We start from the raw sequence: 22,500 nt of genomic DNA, 5'->3' as shown, positions 1-22,500 counted from the left end.
AATTGGGGGTAAGTAAAAATATTTTTGTTTTAGCAGTAATTTCACTCCATACAGAGGGTGGAGTTGTTTTGGCGCTATTGTAGCCGACTCCAACACGTGTTGGTGTTGCACAAATAGACATCATTGATCAACCGCCTCCCCATCGGTCTGACAACACTTCATTTGATGCTACAATGCGGGCGCTCTGAGACAAGCGCGGCCAATATTGAGAACACCAAAATGACTCATCTCAAACACAACTGTGGGGGATTTCGCCCATCAGTCACAATACATGTCTCTCTTTTTTGTGTTCACAATGATGAAACAAACCCTGCTAGCAACAGGAGGCTGAAACGTCCCAAACCGAGGGTCACTTTTGAAGGCACATGGTTCAATGTTTCACTAGGTTGTTTTTTGACAAAAAGCTGATGCACAATTGTGAGGCTTCAACTAGGACAGGGATGGGCAAACTACAGCCCACGGGCCACATCCAGGTGGTCTTTTTTTAATCTGGTCCGCCAATTAAGCAACGATTGGTTTTGAAAACAGAACTGATAAACTAGATCAACAACAATGCTCCCACCACAAGAGTGTAAGCGTTAACTCTGTAATATCATTTTCATGTTTATTTAATGTTCTTATTTGAAATCTTTTTTTTTTTTTTTTTCCCTTTATATAAAACCAGGGAAGTCCCATTGACATTAACAATCTCTTTTTCAAGGGAGTGCTGCACATTCATACACCAGTGTCAGTGCCACAGGAGAAAAGTGGGTGAAGTGTCTTGCTCGTGATTAGGATGGCATAAGCTGGAATCGAACTTACAACCTTCAGGTTGCTGGCACGGCCGCTCTACCATCTGAACCACGCCGATCTGATATATTGTTGAAACAAGATGTAATATAATGAAAAAAATCCTATGTTTGAGAAGTTTACCATCCATAGTTCCAACAGAAATATGCTTTGAGATGCATCGTGTGCATGTTACATTTTAGAAGCCAATGTGGTCCCTGAGCCAAAAAGTTTGCCCACCACTGAACTAGAATGTTCTTAGAGCTGCAAGTGTCTTCTGTCGGGAGATGTATTTTAGATTCATCCTGAAATTTGCTGACTGGTCCTAAATTTGAGGAGTGCTTTATCTTGAAGTTAGACATGTGCTATCACTAGTGGCCTTTTTCTGCACACAAAAAAGGCAACATAAGAAATGATTTTCTGGATATTTTTGCACATTTGATTCTCAAGTCGGACCACTAGCCTTAAAACACCTCCCTACACGTATGGCATGTGAGCAGTGTATGTATGCCATTACATAAAAAACATGGCGTCACAAGCAACACTGACTGAAATAAAACCGTAAAATACTCTAAATAAAAGCAACATAAAAGGCAATGAAAGTGAAAGTGAAAGTGAAAGGCTTGTTCAGTCGATTTTCTTGCTGCGCAGTCGGAGTGTGTCCAGCGAGTATCTGCACACAGGGCCCGTGTGTTGCGAGAGCAGGGTCAGGAACTTTCCGTGGAGCAGCGTCAGGAGCGTCTGGTGGCCCGTCGCCCACACACGGTACCAAGGCCCGTAAAAGGGATCGGACACGGCCGGGCACAGCATATTGTTGAGGTTCACCTCCGTCGCCTGTGGGCCAACACAATCATCTTTATGGTCTGCATACAAATGTCAAATGAACATTTTTGCTGACTCCTCCTGTTGCTTCTTGGCTTCAATCCACAGGGATTGGTGATACTAACATGTAGCAGTAGGAGCGAACTACACAAGAACTGCTGGAAGGTTTTATACAACTTTTAATATTTACATTATGCAGTCTTTTCCATTCACCTTTGTATGCAAACATACATAAAAACATTTGGTGGTAACCTGTTCGCCCCCACTCATAAGCAGAGAGTAATTTCACCACACCTAGTGTGTGTGTGTGACTATCAGTGGTACTTTAACTTGAATTTAAATAAGCACATTAGAATTAAAGATGAAAAGACACATGTCCAAAATAGAATTCACCGTGGGGGACACCAAATGATACAGTACAGTAGTTTGTTAATACTATGTTAGAATGTTTCAAAACATATTTATTTTTAATATAATATATATATATATAAACTTATATAGCTCCTCAGAAGATGGCTGACTTAACAGATCCATGTATTTTTTATTATTTTGACACGGTGCTGATTTTGTTTTATACACTGGAGTTCTAACTTAAGTATGCACAGCAGAAAATGAGGACCAAATACATAACATTTCACAAAAATGTATATTTGAGCCAGTAACCCTGGCTGAATGCTGAGGTGAGAGCTCTTCTGAAAACTAGAAATGCTGCGTTCAGAGCAGGGGAAACATCAGCACCCATAGTGGTGAGAAAAGATCTGATTGCAGGCATCGCGAGGACCAACGACACATACTCCCCAAAAAAATCCAGGGTCACTTTAACACCAACGACCCCCTGGAGCATGTGGAATGGCATTAGGTGCATCCAAAGTACAACATCAGGGATGCACAATGCCCAGGGGAACCATTCTTGCCAGGTACCCTCAACACTTTTTACGCCCGCTTCGAGGACCCTGACAACCCCCCAACCAACACCAGACTCACCCCACCACCAGGTGACATGCCCCTCAGTGTGACCACAGCAGATGTGAGGAGGACTCTTCAGCAGATCTCAACCCGCAAAGCGGCAGGCCCTGACAACATCCCGGGGAGGGAATTGAGAGACTGTGCCCACTAGCTGTCTGAGGTGCTGACAGACATCTTTAACACCTCACTGGCATCTGTCCCACCTGCTGAAAGAATGCAACAATTGTCCCCAAGAGCTTCACAGTGACAGGCCTGAATGACTACCGACCTGTTGCACTAACCCCGGTAGTCATGAAGTGCTTTGAGAGGCTTGTCATTACTCACATCGACGTCAATGAGGACCCCAATCAGTACGTCTTTAGAAAAAAACGCTCCACTGATGACGCCATCTCGTCAGCGGTCCATACAGCCCTCACTTACCTGAAGTAGAAACTCCTATGTCTGCCTGCTCTTTCTGGACTTCTCCTCAGCCTTCAACACCATCAACCCACAGACCTTGGTGCAGAAGCTTGCCTCTCTCAGACTGAGCCCCACACTGGTGAACTGGGTCCTGGACTTTCTGGCCAGTAGACCTCAGACAGTCAGGATCCACCAGAGTGTGTCCTCCTCCATCACCCTCATCATCATCATCATTGGCGGTCACTCGAAGCGAGTATGACCGCCTGGTAGGGGGGTATCCCTTTATGGAGGATGCCTGTGCATGACTTTGTTTAACGTGGGGAGACTGGTGCACAGACAGTCACCACACGATCCTTGACAGATCTGGGTCAGGGTCCAGTGGCATGGAGTCCAAGACGACTGGGGACCCTTTTCTGCTGCAGCCTTCATCCGCCATCCCAGCCGTTGTGACGCTCCATAGGGCTAGCAATCATCCTCCGCCTGTTCCACCGTTGAGGTCTTGGGATGTTATTTCCCCATAACTGGGCCCACATGGATGTGGGGGTGCCTTCTTCCGCCATCGCAGCCGTTGTGGTAGTTCTTACATCTACCGTCTTCCGCCTGCTCCGCCGTTGAGGTCTTCACCGTATCCGTGGCTAGGGGGCAGTCAGGTACTAGGCCTTTGCCAGGGACCACCTGGGGTAACAGTAGTAAAGGGGTTAACCTCCTAGTGCCCCAAGACCCCATAGAGGAGCCTCCACTGCCGGATGCACTTTAACGTCATGCCCAGGACACATCACCCTCAGCACTGGCTCTCGCCAGGGTTGTGTGCTGAGCCCCCTCCTAGTCACGATGCTGACGTATGACTGCTCGGCGAGCTGTCATATAGTAAAGTTTGCGGACGACACAGCAGTAGTGGGACGCATCACTAACAACGGTGAGTCCGAATACAGACCGGAGGTTGAACAACAGGAGCAGTGGTGCAGAAAAAAACACCTCCACATCAATGTGAAGAAGACCAAGGAGATGGTGGTGGACTTCAAAAGGGACGCATGCCCCCCTCCCCCACTGTACATTAGAGCAGCTGTGGAAGTGGTCTCCAGCTTCAGGTACCTGGGTGTGCACATAACCAAGGACCTCACCTGGAGCACCAACACATCCTGTCTGGTCAGGAAGGCCCACCAGCAACTCTACTTCATCAGGAAGCTACGGCGAGCTGGATTTGGTAGCTCAGTCCTGAGGAGCTTTTACAACAGTGTGGCGGAGAAGAAGGCACTGCAGAGGGTGGTGAATGCTGCACAGAAGACCGGGGGATAAGCCTTCTCAACACCTCAGAACTTTACACGCGTAGATGCAGGGGGAGGGTTTCCACTTACCCTGCACCCTTTCCACCCCTCCCCTCAGGCAAGCGGCCGCGGAGCATAAGGAGTAAAACCACCAGGCTCAGAGATACCTTCTTCCCTGACGCTGTCAAGCTGCTGAACGCTAGCCGGGCTCCATAGTCTCTATCTGCTCTTCTATCTTGTTGCATGCACAGATAATATTAAAGTTTAGAAGATACAAAGAATGGGTGCTTAACAACATCTATTCACATTCAAATCGCAACTTTTCTATATTTTGATTGTACACTAGCCCGATTCATAATGTTCGAGAATTTATCAAAAGAAATATATATATATATATATATTTTTTTGCCAAATAGTTTTTTTTGTTTTTTTTTTACAAAGATTATAAATAATAAATTTTTGGATTGAACATTAAATACTGACGTTATTATTATTATCAATACTTTTGCTTTTATACATTTTAGATTTTCCTTAATTCAGTATTATATTTAGTAAGTATTGTATGTCTTTTAAATTGATTTGTAAAATTGTATCCTAAATATTGTTGAGCTGGGATTGGGTTGGAGTTGATCTTTTTTCTTTTATTTGATTGATTAATATTCTGGGATTTTTGTAAATAAAATCTTAAAAAACATTTTGTAGGCCAACACTGCGCGTCAGGAGCCAAGAGGAGCTTTTGAAACCTGTAACCTGTTTTGAAAAGGTTTTTATTATAATTTATATACCAAATAATATATTACGATTGAATCGAATCGTCACCCAAAGATTTGGATTTGAATTGTGAGGTGCTCAAAGATTCCCACCTCTAATATGCAGTACCGTCATTTTTTGGTCAAAATTAAAAGAACAAATACATTTAGCAAAAAGTATATTATTGACGCACGTTATTTCCAGCCTTTGGTGGGCCACATAAAATAAAGTGACAGGCCACATCTGGCCCCTTGGCCTTGACACCTGTAGATTAACGTATCGAACCGAACCATGATTTTTGTGAACCGTAACTTTAATGTCTGGTAAAGTAACTTGTCGTCCAGGTAGTGGAGTAACTTGGCTTCTTAACACACCTAATTTTTACCTGGTTAGCTAGAGAATAAGAAGATGAAGCTACAAAGATCAATGTTGCCAATTTAGCAACATTGTTGCTATATTTAGCAAGTATACCTATTTTAGGCCTGGGGGAAATATCGATTTTGTCGATAAATTTGTTGTAGCTGATTTAAAAAATTAAAAAAATCAGTTTTTCTCCTCTTCCTCCGGCATAGTGTTTGCCTCCATGAGTTTCCGTAGCCCTCGCCTGCCCCCTTACTTCCTTAGCGTAGATTCACAAGCCTTTGCACGCTGCAAAGTTTGTTTAAAAAAGGCAGCATCACAACAAACTTACTCTGGCATCTTAAACAGCATCGAGCACAGCGGGGGAAACCAAATGAAAATATTTACAAGGCAAACAAGACTGCAACAACAACAAAAGTCCTGCTTAAAAGCAGCTTACTGTGTTGGAATCATTTACACAAGGCATGTATGATGATACCATGTATGATGAGAAAATAGAAAAATGCACAGAGCGATCACTAAAGCAGTCTATCTGCACATCCACATGCTGCTGCAAAACTCCCGTGGAATTATTATGCGTTTAATCATCAATGAAGTGATATACTACATGTGCAATGAAGTATACATTGCCTCCAACATCAGTACACACTAACAAGGAGCCCAGGATACTTCAGGGTAAAGCCTGCGTTTATCCACTTACTATAAAACTATACAGTCATCTCAATGTTTTATTTTTGTATTTATTTGCATACAATATACATTTTTATTTTAATCAAGACAGACATTTTAAGTTTGCACTTTATTGGTCTGATTGATTTTTATTACTATTTGTTGATGTTTGGTATCTATTGATTTATTGGAGTGTATTTGCATGCAATGTGCAATGCTACCTTTTTGTTTACAGAAGTATTTTATTCAAGATGGAAGTTTTAAGTTTTTACTTTATCAATCTCAACATTGGAGATTACTTGCATGCAATGTACAATGCTACAGTGTTGTTTACAGAAGTAATTTATTCAAGTATTGCCTCCCAGACGAAGCTCTTAATATAGTTCTTTGAAATGTATTCCATACAAAATACAATTTACATCTGGTCTAAAAAGAAGAATATTATACAAATCTGAATTTTGCCAGGAGTAAGATGCAGTGTATGCAGCGTCATTTCAAACAACTAGTTTTCGATCAACTGAAAGCAAAACTGGTTTTGAATTATCACTGGCATTTGTATTCATTGGTTTCTTTAAAAAGTAGGAACAAATTAAATTTTTTTGTGAAAAAAACCCCCAAAGATTTTATTTTTAGGCTATACTACCCAGGCCGAACCCATTTACAGGTAAAAGCCAGTAAATTAGAATATTTTGAAAAACTTGATTTATTTCAGTAATTGCATTCAAAAGGTGTAACTTGTACATTATATTTATTCATTGCACACAGACTGATGCATTCAAATGTTTATTTCATTTAATTTTGATGATTTGAAGTGGCAACAAATGAAAATCCAAAATTCCGTGTGTCACAAAATTAGAATATTACTTAAGGCTAATACAAAAAAGGGATTTTTAGAAATGTTGGCCAACTGAAAAGTATGAAAATGAAAAATATGAGCATGTACAATACTCAATACTTGGTTGGAGCTCCTTTTGCCTCAATTACTGTGTTAATGCGGCGTGGCATGGAGTCGATGAGTTTTTGGCACTGCTCAGGTGTTATGAGAGCCCAGGTTGCTCTGATAGTGGCCTTCAACTCTTCTGCGTTTTTGGGTCTGGCATTCTGCATCTTCCTTTTAACAATACCCCACAGATTTTCTATGGGGCTAAGGTCAGGGGAGTTGGCGGGCCAATTTAGAACAGAAATACCATGGTCCGTAAACCAGGCACGGGTAGATTTTGCGCTGTGTGCAGGCGCCAAGTCCTGTTGGAACTTGAAATCTCCATCTCCATAGAGCAGGTCAGCAGCAGGAAGCATGAAGTGCTCTAAAACTTGCTGGTAGACGGCTGCGTTGACCCTGGATCTCAGGAAACAGAGTGGACCGACACCAGCAGATGACATGGCACCCCAAACCATCACCCAACCATGCAAATTTTGCATTTCCTTTGGAAATCGAGGTCCCAGAGTCTGGAGGAAGACAGGAGAGGCACAGGATCCACGTTGCCTGAAGTCTAGTGTAAAGTTTCCACCATCAGTGATGGTTTGGGGTGCATGTCATCTGCTGGTGTCGGTCCACTCTGTTTCCTGAGATCCAGGGTCAACGCAGCCGTCTACCAGCAGGTTTTAGAGCACTTCATGCTTCCTGCTGCTGACCTGCTCTATGGAGATGGAGATTTCAAGTTCCAACAGGACTTGGCGCCTGCACACAGCGCAAAATCTACCCGTGCCTGGTTTATGGACCATGGTATTTCTGTTCTAAATTGGCCCGCCAACTCCCCTGACCTTAGCCCCATAGAAAATCTGTGGGGTATTGTGAAAAGGAAGATGCAGAATGCCAGACCCAAAAACGCAGAAGAGTTGAAGGCCACTATCAGAGCAACCTGGGCTCTCATAACACCTGAGCAGTGCCAGAAACTCATCGACTCCATGCCACGCCGCATTAACGCAGTAATTGAGGCAAAAGGAGCTCCAACCAAGTATTGAGTATTGTACATGCTCATATTTTTCATTTTCATACTTTTCAGTTGGCCAACATTTCTAAAAATCCCTTTTTTGTATTAGCCTTAAGTAATATTCTAATTTTGTGACACACGGAATTTTGGATTTTCATTTGTTGCCACTTCAAATCATCAAAATTAAATGAAATAAACATTTGAATGCATCAGTCTGTGTGCAATGAATAAATATAATGTACAAGTTACACCTTTTGAATGCAATTACTGAAATAAATCAAGTTTTTCAAAATATTCTAATTTACTGGCTTTTACCTGTATATTCTGTTTTTCAAAACACAACAGGCAACAAAGGGTCTTATCATACACTTTTAGAAACCTTAAATCAGCTTAATGCTGTTAAGCAGCTTAATGCTGTTGTGCCCAACAACAAAAGTGACAGAAGAAAGTTATTTTCACATTGTTTTTTCTCTGTCTGCCTTTTACAGCAGTTTTAAAGATTACTAGCATGGCCAATTTTGCAGCCTCTCCCAACCCCTTATACCAAAAATAGATTTTGCTTATTCTGCATTTGTCACACAATAGTTCTAAATAAAAAACGTTGTAGTTTATTTGTTTCCAAAGACGCTTATCATCACATTTACAATTCAACATGTTTAAAAAGGAGTCGGAAGAAGCAGAGCTTATTTAAACCTTCTCCAAATCTCACTAATTACAAATAGATTGTTCACTTCCTGTGCTTTAATGTGAGCATTTTTTTATTTAGGAGTAGACAAAAAGTGAATGTTGGCAGATGGCTTATAAAAAGAACAAAAAAGTGTAATAATAAATCATAAACATGTCTTGTGATTGAAGACCAAGTATTTTTTCTGTTTAATTTAATATAGTTCTTATTCAGACCTCTTTACATTTTCACTCTTTGTAACAATGCAGCCATCTGCTAAAACCCTTAAAGTACTTTTTAAATGTACACACAGCACCCAATTTTGTCAGAAAAACACAGAATCCCCTACAGAAGACTGGAGGCAATTTAATTTTGTGTAGTAAATGTTTTGGTAGCATCTTCATCCCGAATCATGTTTATGTCATGCACAAGTTGAAAGAATGATCAAATATGTATTGTAACAATACAACTAAAGAAGGGCTCAGCCTGCATACATTTCCAAAAAATGGGAATATGAGGAAAGTATGGACCTCTTCTGTCAAATTAATTTGTGCAAAATGAGACGGACCAACCGAGAGAAATGTAATTTGCATCTATCATTTTAATGATTTTTAATTCAATGAAGAAGGGTTTTGGTCAGAGTTTGGATGGACATTTTTTCAAAGACTGAATTAGGAACTCCCTCGAAAGGACAAGGTCCAAATCTATACAAAAACTGAGAAAGAAGAGCAGACCTGCCGCTATTTTGCATCCTCTTGATGTTCTCAAAGCTGAAAGAGCAAAAGCTATGATGTCTATGGAAAAGGAGATGGAAGAGCAGGTAAGTCCGGAAATGGCGATTCTTTTATATTTATTTTTTGCTGTTAACTATATCAGTACAGTTAGGTACATATTACCGATACTCAAAAACTAATTGATATAATGGGAAAATGACTGCCAAATTCAAATAGCAAATAACTAATAGATATTAATAATAACAATAAATAATAAAATACATAAATACAAGATAACTTTTCTTTCTTTAGTTTATTTCGAACATGAACACACTTACATCATAATACATCACACAATTTCATATCATTTCATTTTACATCATGCCCGAAAAGGAGTAGGAAGAAGCAAAGCTTATTTAATCCTACCCCTTTCCCACTTCAAGCGTTTACAAATATATACAATAATTTACTGACCTTTTTATATAATAAAATAACATCTATGAATTAGTATACAACAGTTTTGTAATATGTAATTAATTAATTAATTCAGTCATTATTAACATACTGAGATGAAGAATATCTTATTTTCAATAAGGTTGAAAGTATTTCTCATAATTCTTCTTTTTTGTACTCTGTACTCTATGCTAACTGCTATGGGTACTTTGATGAGGAAAAAATGAACTTAAATAATTTTACCAGACTGCTGCAATGTTACAAAGGGTGAAAAATGTAAAGGGGTCAGAATACTTTTCTGTACCAACTGTATATCGCCAGTTCTTTGTTCAACAGGGATGATTTAAAAACATTTATTTTTGCTCCTAAAAATACAGCCTATTTGCCAACTTCCCTAAAGAAGTGAAAGAACACTGTAGCGCACTACAGGATCTGTGGAGAGACAATCCTTTTGCATCCTCCATTCTTTTTATATCAGAATTCCTGTAAACATGCCGGGTGCTTACAATGCTTGTAAAATAATATTAATTTACAAGTAACAATTAGCGCTTTCATTTGTCTCGATTCACTCAAATCATAAGCATCACCTTGCCTGACCAAACCAAAATATGAATATTACAATAAACATTGTGGCAACAATTAAATATCAAGTGCAGCCAGCAGGGGTCTCTCTCTTACCAAGCCAAGAACTTGCAAGAAGACAAAGTGATACAGGAAGAGGATGCCGGTGGCGAGCAGCCCCCACCACATGTCCCCCAGGGGCTCAGGCTTGTACACACCTAAGAAGAAAAGCACACACTAATAAACACAAATTTGTAAAGTGAAAAAAAGGTATTGGGAATTACATCAATCATATTTTATTCTTATTTGCAACATATTTCTTACTTTTCCTTAACACTGCACAGGCTACAGAGCATTTTTTTTTCAAACATTTTTTTGCTTCTTGATATTTTTTTCCCCAAACCCTTCCCTTTGTCTTACATAAGAAGTGAAGAAAATGACTAAATGCAAGCAAATTACATATAAGATAAGGTATGAATGATTAATCGGTAATAGATAATAGAAGTAATAGATAGGAAGAATTCAATAGACTCCTTGTTAGACATGTTGAATTGTGCAAATGCAACCACATGATGTTCCTTGCAACAAATACACCAGACTATTGGATAAGTCAGAACTGATGGAACAAAAGAATGTTGATTCTTCCCATTTCTGACCAGTTTATAAAGACATGTAACACTTCGTTGCAGTGGTAGCCAGAGGATGTGGTGTCGAACGGGCTTTTCCTGTTTGCTCACTAGTGGCTCATAAGAGAGTAGCACTGCAGGAAAGTATTACATTTCCTTCTTTCATACTGGCTTAAGAATACAAACAATACAGTGTGCTGATCCAAACGCTACTAAACAATGAGACAACTAGCTAACTGCCACTGCTCGTCATGTGTTGTCAAATCAGAAAAAAACAATATATTAGGGACAGCTGTGAGTAAGATGCAGTGGGTTTCGCATTGGTGCCGAGACCAGGGTTGTCCAAAGTTTTAATACCGAAGCTCTTTTTGAACTTTATTGCTGACCTTAAAATGCCAACAGCAGTGACCAGTTGCAACATTGTATTCTAAACGCACCCATACACACACATTTCTCCAACTCCACAAAACTTCCTCATAATGAACTAATCAGACTCTTGGTGAGGTGCATTCACAAACACCAGAATTCTGAATAACTAAATTACACAACTCGGCTAGGGTCCATAACAAATATTGCTGGATGATATAATGTAACACAAATAATGACCAATATACAATGTTATTGTCAACATGCATTATTTTGAGACCAAATTAAGCACTAATGTAATCATAATATACAATACAGTAATAATAATGCAAGTAACCCTTTCTAACGCAATAAACCTTTCTCATCAGTATAGAATTTTACCCTTGAAATTGGAAGGTCAAGAAATGTTAATTATGCTACATTTTGTAAACAAATATAAAAATAAAATGGACTCTCTATATACACACTAGAGATGCGCGGTTTGCGGGCACAACCGCGGAGTCCGCGGATTATCCGCGGATCGGGCGGATGAAATTAAAAAAAAAAAGATTTTATCCGCGCGCGGGTCGGGTCGGGCGGATTAATTAGATATTTTTATTTTTTTATTTTTTAATTTTTTTTTTTGTGGGTGGCAGTTAAACCAATTCGGAAATATATATACATAGTTAAATGTTGTTACCCACATACGAAAAACGAGCAGGCACCTGCTGCATATGCCACAACAGAAGAAAAGAAAAGAAAAGAGATGGACACTTTTACGGAGCGGAGAAGGGACGCCTCGCCGGGGTCCGGGACCGAGGCCCCTTCCCCCGAGAGGGCCCCACCGGGAGCCGTAGCTGAGGCGATCCGCGAGAAGGGCCCGACGCACGTCCAGGGTCACTACCGCGCCCACCGCACCGACACCCCGCCTTGTCCGCCTTCGCCGCGGCCGGCGTCACGCGCAGCAGGTAAGCAGCATACCTGCCCGCCACCCCCGTGGCCGGGGGCTCGTAACATGGGTCACTCCGCGCGCTCCGCCCGCGCAGCTTACCTGCCCGCCACCCCTGTTGCCGGGGGCGCGTAACAGGGGTCACTCCGCGCGCAGTGCGCTCACGAAAGGGGTGGGGCTCACCCTGGTTTATATAGAGAGCAGGACGGTGGCCATGGAAGTCGGAACCCGCTAAGGAGTGTGTAACAACCCACCTGCCGAATCAACTAGCCCTGAAAATGGATGGCGCTGGAGCGTGGGCCCATACCTGGCCGTCGCCGGCAGCGAGACGCGCTTGGAGGTGCGCTCAGCGCGGCTCCCATATGATTGCGCACTGGTGTGCGTCTGGGTCGTGACAGCGTGGCACGCGAAAGTCTGTGCTGCATTGGATCAGTCTCCTTTCTTTAACAGGCAAAAGCTTTATAACCTCACCATACCTGCCAACTTTTGAAATCAGAAAAACCTAGTAGCCAGGGTCCAAGGGCCGCAGGCCCCGGTAGGTCCAGGACAAAGTCCTGGTGGAGGGTTCAGGGCTTCGCCCCCCGACGCAAAATGATTATTAGCATTCAGACAGGTTAAAATGTTGCTAAAACCATCACTTTTCTATCAGTCACAGTGACTTTTCAAAACAAAAATATTACAGCAAAAATCATATGGGTTGATTGGCATGTTTATTCTGTAAGCTAACTTCAATAGTTTGAAATTATTTTGACAGTTAATGCCAGTTATCCTGTCAACCTTTCACAAGACTTCAATTTGTTAATTGAAAGTATAAACAGTATAAACACTTTTTACAGTAAACAAATGGTAAAACAGTACTAAACAATTCCATTAAAAAAAAAAATTGGTGTCATTATTAACTTTCTGTCCAAGCTTGTATAATCTACTGCCTTGTTCAATTGTAAAAAATATTCTGTGCCTAAAATTCACATTTCTATCACAATTATCATAGTGTAAACATGGTAAGCTAACTTCATTAAAATTAATAGTCCTGTCAATAGCATGGAATTACAATTCAAATGTAGTTTTTTTGTAAGCCTTTCAAAAGAATTCAAAATATGAAAAATTAATGAAAATTAATTTAAGCCATCAGACACTTGAAAAGTGGCACATCACATCTCTAATGTAATCATTTGAACTTTTCAACAGAAATAGCACTGCAAAAATATTAAGGACATACTTCTGTATTTTGGTAGTTATGCTGTCAACATTTAACAAGATTTCTTCAACTTGGACTTGAAAGCATAAATAGTATAAACACTTTTAACAGTATGTCGTGCTGTGAAATACAGCCGACAGGATTGCGCACCAAACACGAAGCAAAGCCAAAGTGCATGCATGGTGCAGGAGAACAAAGGACTTCTTTCATTTAAGGTTTGTGATAAACCATCAAACTCATTCGTTAAAAGGACTCTATAGTAATATAAAGCGAATTTTTCTGGACATTATCATGCAAGAAAAGTTTATTTTTGGGACCGCGATCACCGCGTAATGATTTTTAAAGGTTGCATTACAAACATTTAACTGTCCCATGTGATCAGCCAGTGCGATTGGAAATCCATGCTCAATTATTGCCTCCGTAAATAAAACTTCGGGCGGGTGCGGGCGGATGGCGGGCGGGTGCAGTTCTGATCAAACGTTACATCGGGTGGATGGCGGATGGTTGACGACTTTCTGACGCGGTTGCGGATGAAATAAATTGCCTATCCGCGCATCTCTAATACACACACATACATATATATATATATACACACACATACATATAATATATATATATATATATATATATATATATATATATATATATATATATATATATATATACACACACACACACACACCGTATTTTTCGGAGTATAAGTCGCATTTTTGGGGGAAATTCATTTGATAAAACCCAACACCAAGAATAGACATTTGAAAGGCAATTTAAGATAAATAAAGAATAGTGAACAACAGGCTGAATAAGTGTACGTTATATGACTCATAAATAACCAACTGAGAACGTGCCTGGTATGTTAACGTAACATATTATGGTAAGAGTCATTCAAATAACTATAACATATAGAACATGCTATACGTTTACCAAACAATCTGTCACTCCTAATCGCTAAATCCGATGAGATCTTATACGTCTAGTCTCTTAGGTGAATGAGCTAAATAATATTATATATATATAGATATATATATATAGATAGAGAGAGAGAGACAGAGAGAGAGAGAGAGAGAGAGAGAGAGAGAGAGAGAGAGAGAGAGAGAGAGAGAGAGAGAGAGAAATGAACTCAAAAGATACTGAACATCTTGAAGTGGAGTTTTTCCCCCAATTGTTTTGTTGCCATCACTTTCTGACAAATTCCGGCATAAGAGCTCATTCGTCCGTTTTGAGGGCTTGTTGCCCTCATTTCATGATTAATTTTTTACTTTTTTCTGCAAACTTTTGCCACTTCGCGGTATTTTATTTTTATATTCAAGATTCAAGATTGTTTATTGTCATATGCACAGTTAAACAGACAGTTTGCCGTACAATGAAAATCTTACTTTGCTAGTCCACCCTTCAACAAGTCACACGGTACTTAGCTAAAATAAAAATAAAAATAAAAATGTATATACAAGGCACAGTAAGTAACATAACATTATTGCACATTCTGATTGACAGTCAACAGTATAAATATGGAGGTGACATTTGGTCAGAGTAGCAGTTAAAGTGAATCAAAAGTGAAAAGTGTCTACAGTGATGGTTCACAGTTCGGGGGTGGTCATGGTAGCTGTCTTTTGTTCAAAAAGATAAAAGTAAAAAGGGGGGGGGGGTGTAGCTAGCATTCACAAGCTAGCATTCACAAGCCTGATGGCCTGTGGGTAGAAACTGTTTGTCAGTCTCGTAGTCCTGGATTTCAGGCTCCTGTATCGTCTGCCTGATGGTAGGAGGCTGAAGGGACTGTGCTGGGTGTGTGTTTATGATGTTGTGTGCTCTCCTGGTGGCCCTGGTAGAGTACATGTCCTGTAGGGAGGGGAAGGCTGCTCCTGATATGTACTGAGCAGTTTTAATCACTCGCTGGAGCACCTTCCTGTCCTTAGCAGTGCAGTTTCCATACCAGACCGTGATTGAGCTGGTAAAGACACTCTCAACCGTACTTCTATAGAAGTTGCTGAGAATTTTGGGTGACATGCCAAATTTTCTCAGCCTTCTTAGGAAGTACATTGTATATTGGGGAATATATATTTCTTATTTTTAATTTAATCTGTATTATTGAAGTATTTCATTTAAAATTATGATTAACTTGCATGTCACAAAATTATTTTCAGACAAAATATATTTGTTTTTCCTTTTTTAAGTACCAGGTTAGCCACCATTTGAGCACTAATACGGTTTCAAAAGTACCGAGCAGAGTATGCTTTCTTTACAACTTCTCAATAACTTACACTGAACAATATGGTGAATATTTTGCTTGTGTTCCTCTAATTCCCTGATTGTGATATCTAGACAGATATTTCCCAATACCACTTCTTTCTTGCAAATGCAATTAGGTGACACAAAGAGCTGTTATTAGGAGTGCTATTAGTGCACATTTAAGTTCTCGCTCCTTACAAACAGGCCATCATGTTAATTGGGCCCACCTAAAGTTTAATTAAAGGCAAATAAAAGGGGTGGAGGAGAACTAGTGGACAAGTGGAGTTTTAAATGATGCACTATGTCTGAAAACCTTTCCTTCCAAGTAGGAAGACGACAAAGTCTAGAGCAGTGGTTCTTAACCTGGTTGGAGGTACCGAACCCCACCAGTTTCATATGCGCATTCCCCGAACCCTTCTTTAGTGAACAATAAAATGTTTTTGTTCCTAATTTTATCTTAATTTATAAATATTAACCATGAAATTATGTTATTATATTAAAGAAATACTAATAAAGATATATTTTATAAACAAAGTTACAGGAATGTACACACGATCCCATGTTTGCATCTTATTGTGTAACATGTGAATGTTTTAGTGGGAACTAAATGCGATATCTGAAAGGAGTACACATTATTTCCAAAGCAGGAACCCCACCCAGACATACAATACTAGTACACAGCTCATGAAAAACAATATTTTTTGTTATTGTCATTGTAATAGGGCCAACATATTTATATTAGAAAATAATCTCATGGAAATGACTGCTGTCATTTGATTATAATAATAAAACATTTAACTTGTTATTTAGTCAGGTTTGGGACAGGTGTGCTGCTGGTGTGGCCACAGTGCATGTGCACGTGTAACATCGCTCACATGTGTTCCACTGAATGCTCAAGGAGTTTTTGCGTTTGCTCACACATATGGAAAATTAGAGGGAACATTGTTTGGGGGTATCCATAATACGCCGATAGGGAGAAGTTTTTATTTACACGTTGAGTCGGGTGTGTCTTGACATCCGCGGCGGAGGTTCCGCCGAACCCCTGAGGCCGACTCACCGAACCCCTAGGGTTCGATCGAACCCAGGTTAAGAACCACTGGTCTAGAACCAGCAACGAGACGATACAGGTGTAAACCAACACCTTACCTCCTTTCCTGAAAAGGTAGACTGGCACCAGGTAGAGCATGGAGTGCTGGATGTAATAGACTTCTTTCTCAAATGGCAGCTGAAGACAACACAGAGGAGGAAAGTCAGTCTTGCTGATTATTCAAAGGTAAAAGAAAAGTGTACCCATATGAGAGAAGATCAATCCAACTACCGTACTTTTCGGACAATAAGGCGTATTTAAAATCCTTTCATTTTCTCAAAAATCGACGGTGCACCTAATGTACGGACTATTTCCGGCTGTGCTTACCGACCTCGAAGCAATTTTATTTGGTATATGGGGTAATAAGTGTGACTGGTAGATGGCAGTCACACATAAGAGATACGTGTGGACAGCAGGCGGACACCTGTTCAATAAATGACGCTAGCAAACAAGCCCAAAACTTTGATACATTATTGAGAATAGAAACATCACATACGGCGCTCAAAAGTTTGTCACAATGTTCTGGTCTGACTTTGGTAAGCTACGAAACAGCACCGCTTGCTGGATTGTCCGTGCATTACAGCTACTGTAGTCAGACGTACTGTGGTTCAACGTATGGTCAGGGCTCGAATGCAGCGACCGCCCTCGTCGTTTGCCGTAATGCCCTAAAAAATTGACCAGCATTGGCGGCAAGAACATGCCGTGACGGCCCTTGACTTTTTACTTGTTAATGGACTAGGGATGTAACGGTAAACGGTATAATGATCATTTGTGATTAAATTCCAGATGGTTAGTAATACCAGCTAATTTTTTAATTACCGAAAAAACTTCATTTACTAATGCATTTTAGGCAACATGAAGTCAGGCGCATGTGCACTAGCGTCGTTTGACTTGATAATCATGGCGGACAAACAACACAGACTTTGCTCCAGAGATTTCCCCTCGGAGTTAACGGAGCCAAGCGCTTGGTTTAACGTCATTTTCCCCTCGCTTCTCGGCGTGCGTATAACAGCGCACTGCTGTTAGATGGCGACAGGTGTGGACATTATTGGAGATGGACGCACTTGTCCCCTCACTAAAAGTATACAGCGAAGGAGAAAAACTATTTGATGTTGCTTTTATTTTCTCAATACAGCGTCCATCAGCTGCTGTGACTGAGAGTTAAGGAAAGGAGGAAACATGCAGCAGGCGATGTGTCGTGAATGTTGTCACAACTTGTTTATAAAGTGTTTAGTTTGTTGACAGGGATGCTCACTGTATCGGTGTTCAAATAACATCAATACTAGCTAAAATGTTTTGTCATCTCAATGAATTGAACACAGGCTGTGAAGATTGTATATTCAATGCGAGAGGTATCACTCCTGTTTTTGTCATTGTTGGTCAAACTGTTGTACTGAACCACTAGGGAGGCGTTGGAGAAGAACAAAGCTTGTTTACTAGACTTCATCTTCTTTAGCCAAACTGCTTTGTGTTTTATTTTGAGTAAACGCCATGTTTTTTTGTTTTTTTTACATTACTTGTGTTTTTTTCATGTCACAGAGGTATTACTTCAAAAAACATTAATTTGACACAGCATTTTGTTAATGTTTTATTGTGTATAGTGAATTCCTATATGACATATTTCTCCTTATACTCCTAATGGATCTGTCCCGATACAGCATCTACATGTACATATTAATGTACATAACATATAAACAAAACAAAACAAAAAATTCCCTCTATTAAAATGTAAGCAGAGATAAAGGCATCATGTAAGGACAAAAAGCTGACAAGTTGATATCAAAAAAGAATACAAAAACTAATATTTGTCTTTAGATATATGGATAACGTTAAGCTATAGCCTTTTTATTAGACATTACAAACTACATGATTGTATTACGTTCACACCCCAACACTGCTTTACCTAGCAATCAGTAATCATGATTTCAATATTGATAACAATAATCTTAATTATTACTTTGCCACTAGATCTCATACATGAACACTTTTTTATATATATGAACAAAAAGTGCAGTTACGTCTTATGGCCATCAGGTGCCATCTTTCAAAATTCTTACACACACACACACACACACACACACCCACACGCATGATTTGGAGCCCCTGCTTTGAAAGAAAATAATGCTTGCCTTGGTGCCCTAAAATATGAGCCTTCCTTTAAGGAAACACTTGCCTTGACCCTAAACAGTTAAAATTCGAGGCCTGTAAGGGTATTATTATTGTGTGTGTATAAAGACCCCAAAATGGCACCTATTAGGAGACATCATCTGGCGTTTTGTTTCACAATATTATACAAAACCAACTTTTCTTACTTATTAGTACCTGCTGATGTGTATTTGGGCTCTGCATTAGTCCTGAAAATTGACGCAAATCCGCCATTGTAGTACGCGCCATCGCTGTAGTCAATGAGCTCCTTCTTTTTCTCCATCCTCTTGTTGTGGGGCATTTATCCTACCCGGTTGCCATTTCTAATATAAAATACCGGTACAACAAAGATGACGGAGAGAAAACGCCGTCGAAGTGGAGCTACGTAAATAAGACTGCCCACAAAATGGCACATTCTGAAGAAACGCCCAGATAGCGGTCTGTAAAACATAATCTATGCAACATTTTGACTAAAGAACTCACCATTACATGTTATGTAGACCAGTGGTCCCCAACCACCGGGCCGCGGCCCGGTACCGGTCCGTGGATCGATTGGTACCGGGCAGATTTTTATTAAATCAACATAAAAAACACAAGACTGCAGGGATACAGTCCGTAAGCACTCATGATTGTATTTTTTTATGACAACCCCCCCGGTCCGTGGGACAAATTTTCAAGCGTTGACCGGTCCGCGGTTCCAAAAAGGTTGGGGACCACTGATGTAGACCACAAAGAAGTGTTTTAAATTCAGGAAAAAAATCCTAATATGACCCTTTTAATGTGTCTTATAATCTGGTGCGCCTTTTGTATTAAACAAGACCTGAATAGACCCGCTCATCAGCAGTGCACCTTATAATCCGCTGCATCCTACGGTCCGAAATGTATTTGGTATTTGGCTTCTAGTGATGGGCCATATTTACACTATGTGGCTACTATAACATTATTCACTCATTCAAAAGTTTTGTATTTAGCCAAAAACACTTGGGGCAAACAATTATGGAAATAAACATATGTTGGTAAACTAATATGTTTTTTTACTTACCTAATACTACATGTGTTTATAGTTTAATTCTAAACATTCCATGGTTAAGTAGATATAACATGTAAATGGGTAAAGAAATTGGATGCAGTGTGTGTATATCAATGAGAAAAAAAAATACAGGTATGTTTATGATTTTAGCAGACAACTGCAATATTTGGAAAAGTGTTAAATTTAAAGGAGTCTAAATACTTTCCGTACACAACGTAATGTAATGTAATTATATTGTACAGCATTTACCTTAAAGAGTGGACTTCTTTGGTATCTCATTCCAGCTTTTTCTCCATCAAACACACCATGAACAGCTTTTGCATGTTTTTATGGATAACATTTAGATATTATTTTAACATTCTTGGCTGGTGTTACTCATTCTGCTTCAGATTGGTGCACACTAGAAGTGCTATGGCCCTGTTTTTGATAGCATGTCATGATTTATTTTTTTAAATTAAATTAATATCTTCTAGTCTGTTCTTCTCACCAACTTTCCTTCTTCTGACAGTTGTAAAACAAAGTTATGTCGATCTCAAGCTGTAAGCTAATGCTAGCGAGTAAGACCAGATACTGATACCAGATACCAGATACAGGGGCGGCGTGGCGAAGTTGGTAGAGTGGCCGCGCGGAGTTGGTAGAGTGGCCGTGCCAGCAATCGGAGGGTTGCTGGTTACTGGGGTTCAATCCCCACCTTCTACCATCCTAGTCACGTCCGTTGTGTCCTTGGGCAAGACACTTCACCCCTTGCTCCTGATGGCTGCTGGTTAGCACCTTGCATGGCAGCTCCCGCCATTAGTGTGTGAATGTGTGTGTGAATGGGTGAATGTGGAAATACTGTCAAAGCGCTTTGAGTACCTTGAAGGTAGAAAAGCGCTATACAAGTATAACCCATTTATTTATTTATTTACTTTGGGCAGATCTTACGAGGTTCACTGTGGTATTTGCTACGCTAACTAACGGCGGGTATGCTTGTAACTGAAAATTTTCATTGCAACTAAAAGCATAACATTGAGCTGTTAGACAGCTCTTATTTCAAAACACTCTTAATTACAGGTACCTCTATACCTAATGTTGTGAACTCTTTCATGTTGATGAAGTTTATTACACCTTCACTAAATTAGTAACATTAAACAGTCAATAAACAAGACAATTATCCTTGTGTAGCTCAGAAAGAAAAAAACAAGAGCACAGGGGGTACTTACCAGTCTGGTGTTGACTACGGGGAACATTAAAGCCAGTAGAGCACCATTCAACATGTGTACCTGCAGCCTGGAAACACATACATAAGTATTACCGACAAACATCTGATATCCTGAGGCTATCATTAGTCAACTTTACATGTTTTCAGAAACGTAAACTAGCTGAGCTCATCCAACAAATTTCCACATTGCAAACTAAACTCAATCAATTTTGAGTTAATTGTTTTAAGCACTTAGGTGGTTGCTGGGTTCAAGGTGGTGTTGTATACTTACTAGGGATGTAACTAAATGGAAATTTCATATCACGGTTATTATTATCGCGGTATTGTTGGATGTGCTCCAAAAGTACAAACACACTGAAATCTTTTGACCAACTTATTTTTTTTTTTTAAATAACTAAAATACATAGACATCGTTAGAAAACCCACGACTTTGCATATTTTGTGTTTCTTATGCTTCACTGATAGTGTTTAAGTCTTAGTATTTTTTTTAGATTTTATTGTTTTAAATATTGCTTTGGACTGTAGCACTTTAAGATGTATTTAAATGAAAATTGCATAACAAATATAATCTATTATTATTATTCATTATATTTGGCAGGCGTTGTGGCATCCTACTCTGTTCAGCAGTCCTTGAACACACCATAAAAACACCTCCGCATCGTATTCTATAAAACCATCACTCTGCCCTTAAAGAGCACAGCTTGTAGGTTCAATGTGCACAACTGAATCGTTTAGTTGCTCGGACAGCAATGTGTTTGTATAAATTCAGATTAGGGTATGTCGTTTCTTAATGTGGAAAGACGTCAACGTCTCTTGTTTTATATAAGCATTATATATGAGCTGGTGCCAGTCAGTCTGTGTGGTAATCAATCACGCTTTTTCGAACAATGTAATTTTAAAACTGTAACACTAACCGTCAGGAGTTTTACTGATATTAATATTGTTTATTGTTACATCTCTAATACTGAATGATCAGCATATGGTACGATGATAGGGATATTAAACAATCAAGATATTGACTGACATGTAGTAATAGGTTTGAAGTGGCTTTTTGTCTCACTCGCCTTTCAGTAAACGCATACAACCTGCCATTTTGTAGAAAGAAGGCTACATGGCAATTTTTTTTTTTAGCTGATTATTACTCAAAAGGCTGATGTGTGTAAAACGATATGAGATAAGTGGGTGTAGTGTAGTTATCAGGTGTACCAAGGGAATTTATCCATCAATTTTCTACCACTTGTCCCTCTCGGGGTTGCAATTTCACTTAATTGGTTTGAAAAGTATTATAATAAATGTATCTTTGTTCATCTATCAATGCCAGTGACACACAGAGACAGGCGGAACAATGAATTGCTCCTCCACTAGATGGCAA

At 39.7% G+C, this 22,500-nt stretch overlaps 1 protein-coding gene across 2 annotated transcripts in view; it reads right to left on the bottom strand.

The window, feature by feature from the left end:
• Positions 1–22,500, bottom strand: part of LOC133608149 (transmembrane protein 164) — a 54,511-nt gene that overhangs the window by 1,414 nt on the left and 30,597 nt on the right. For both annotated transcript variants that reach the window (XM_061963398.2, XM_061963399.1), the window contains exons 3-6: positions 21,130–21,196; positions 16,812–16,890; positions 10,439–10,539; positions 1–1,602 (exon numbers count right to left, since the gene is read on the bottom strand). The exon at positions 1–1,602 is cut by the window's left edge and continues 1,414 nt beyond it. In XM_061963398.2, coding sequence (XP_061819382.1) covers positions 1,396–1,602; positions 10,439–10,539; positions 16,812–16,890; positions 21,130–21,196 — 454 coding nt within the window. In that variant the 3' untranslated portion in view covers positions 1–1,395. The remainder of the gene's footprint in view (positions 1,603–10,438; positions 10,540–16,811; positions 16,891–21,129; positions 21,197–22,500) is intronic.

Source organism: Nerophis lumbriciformis, linkage group LG09 (assembly GCF_033978685.3).
Source record: "Nerophis lumbriciformis linkage group LG09, RoL_Nlum_v2.1, whole genome shotgun sequence".
NCBI classification, from domain to species: domain Eukaryota; kingdom Metazoa; phylum Chordata; class Actinopteri; order Syngnathiformes; family Syngnathidae; genus Nerophis; species Nerophis lumbriciformis.
Note: the sequence above shows the minus strand (reverse complement) of the source record. Positions and strands in the feature narration are given on the sequence as shown.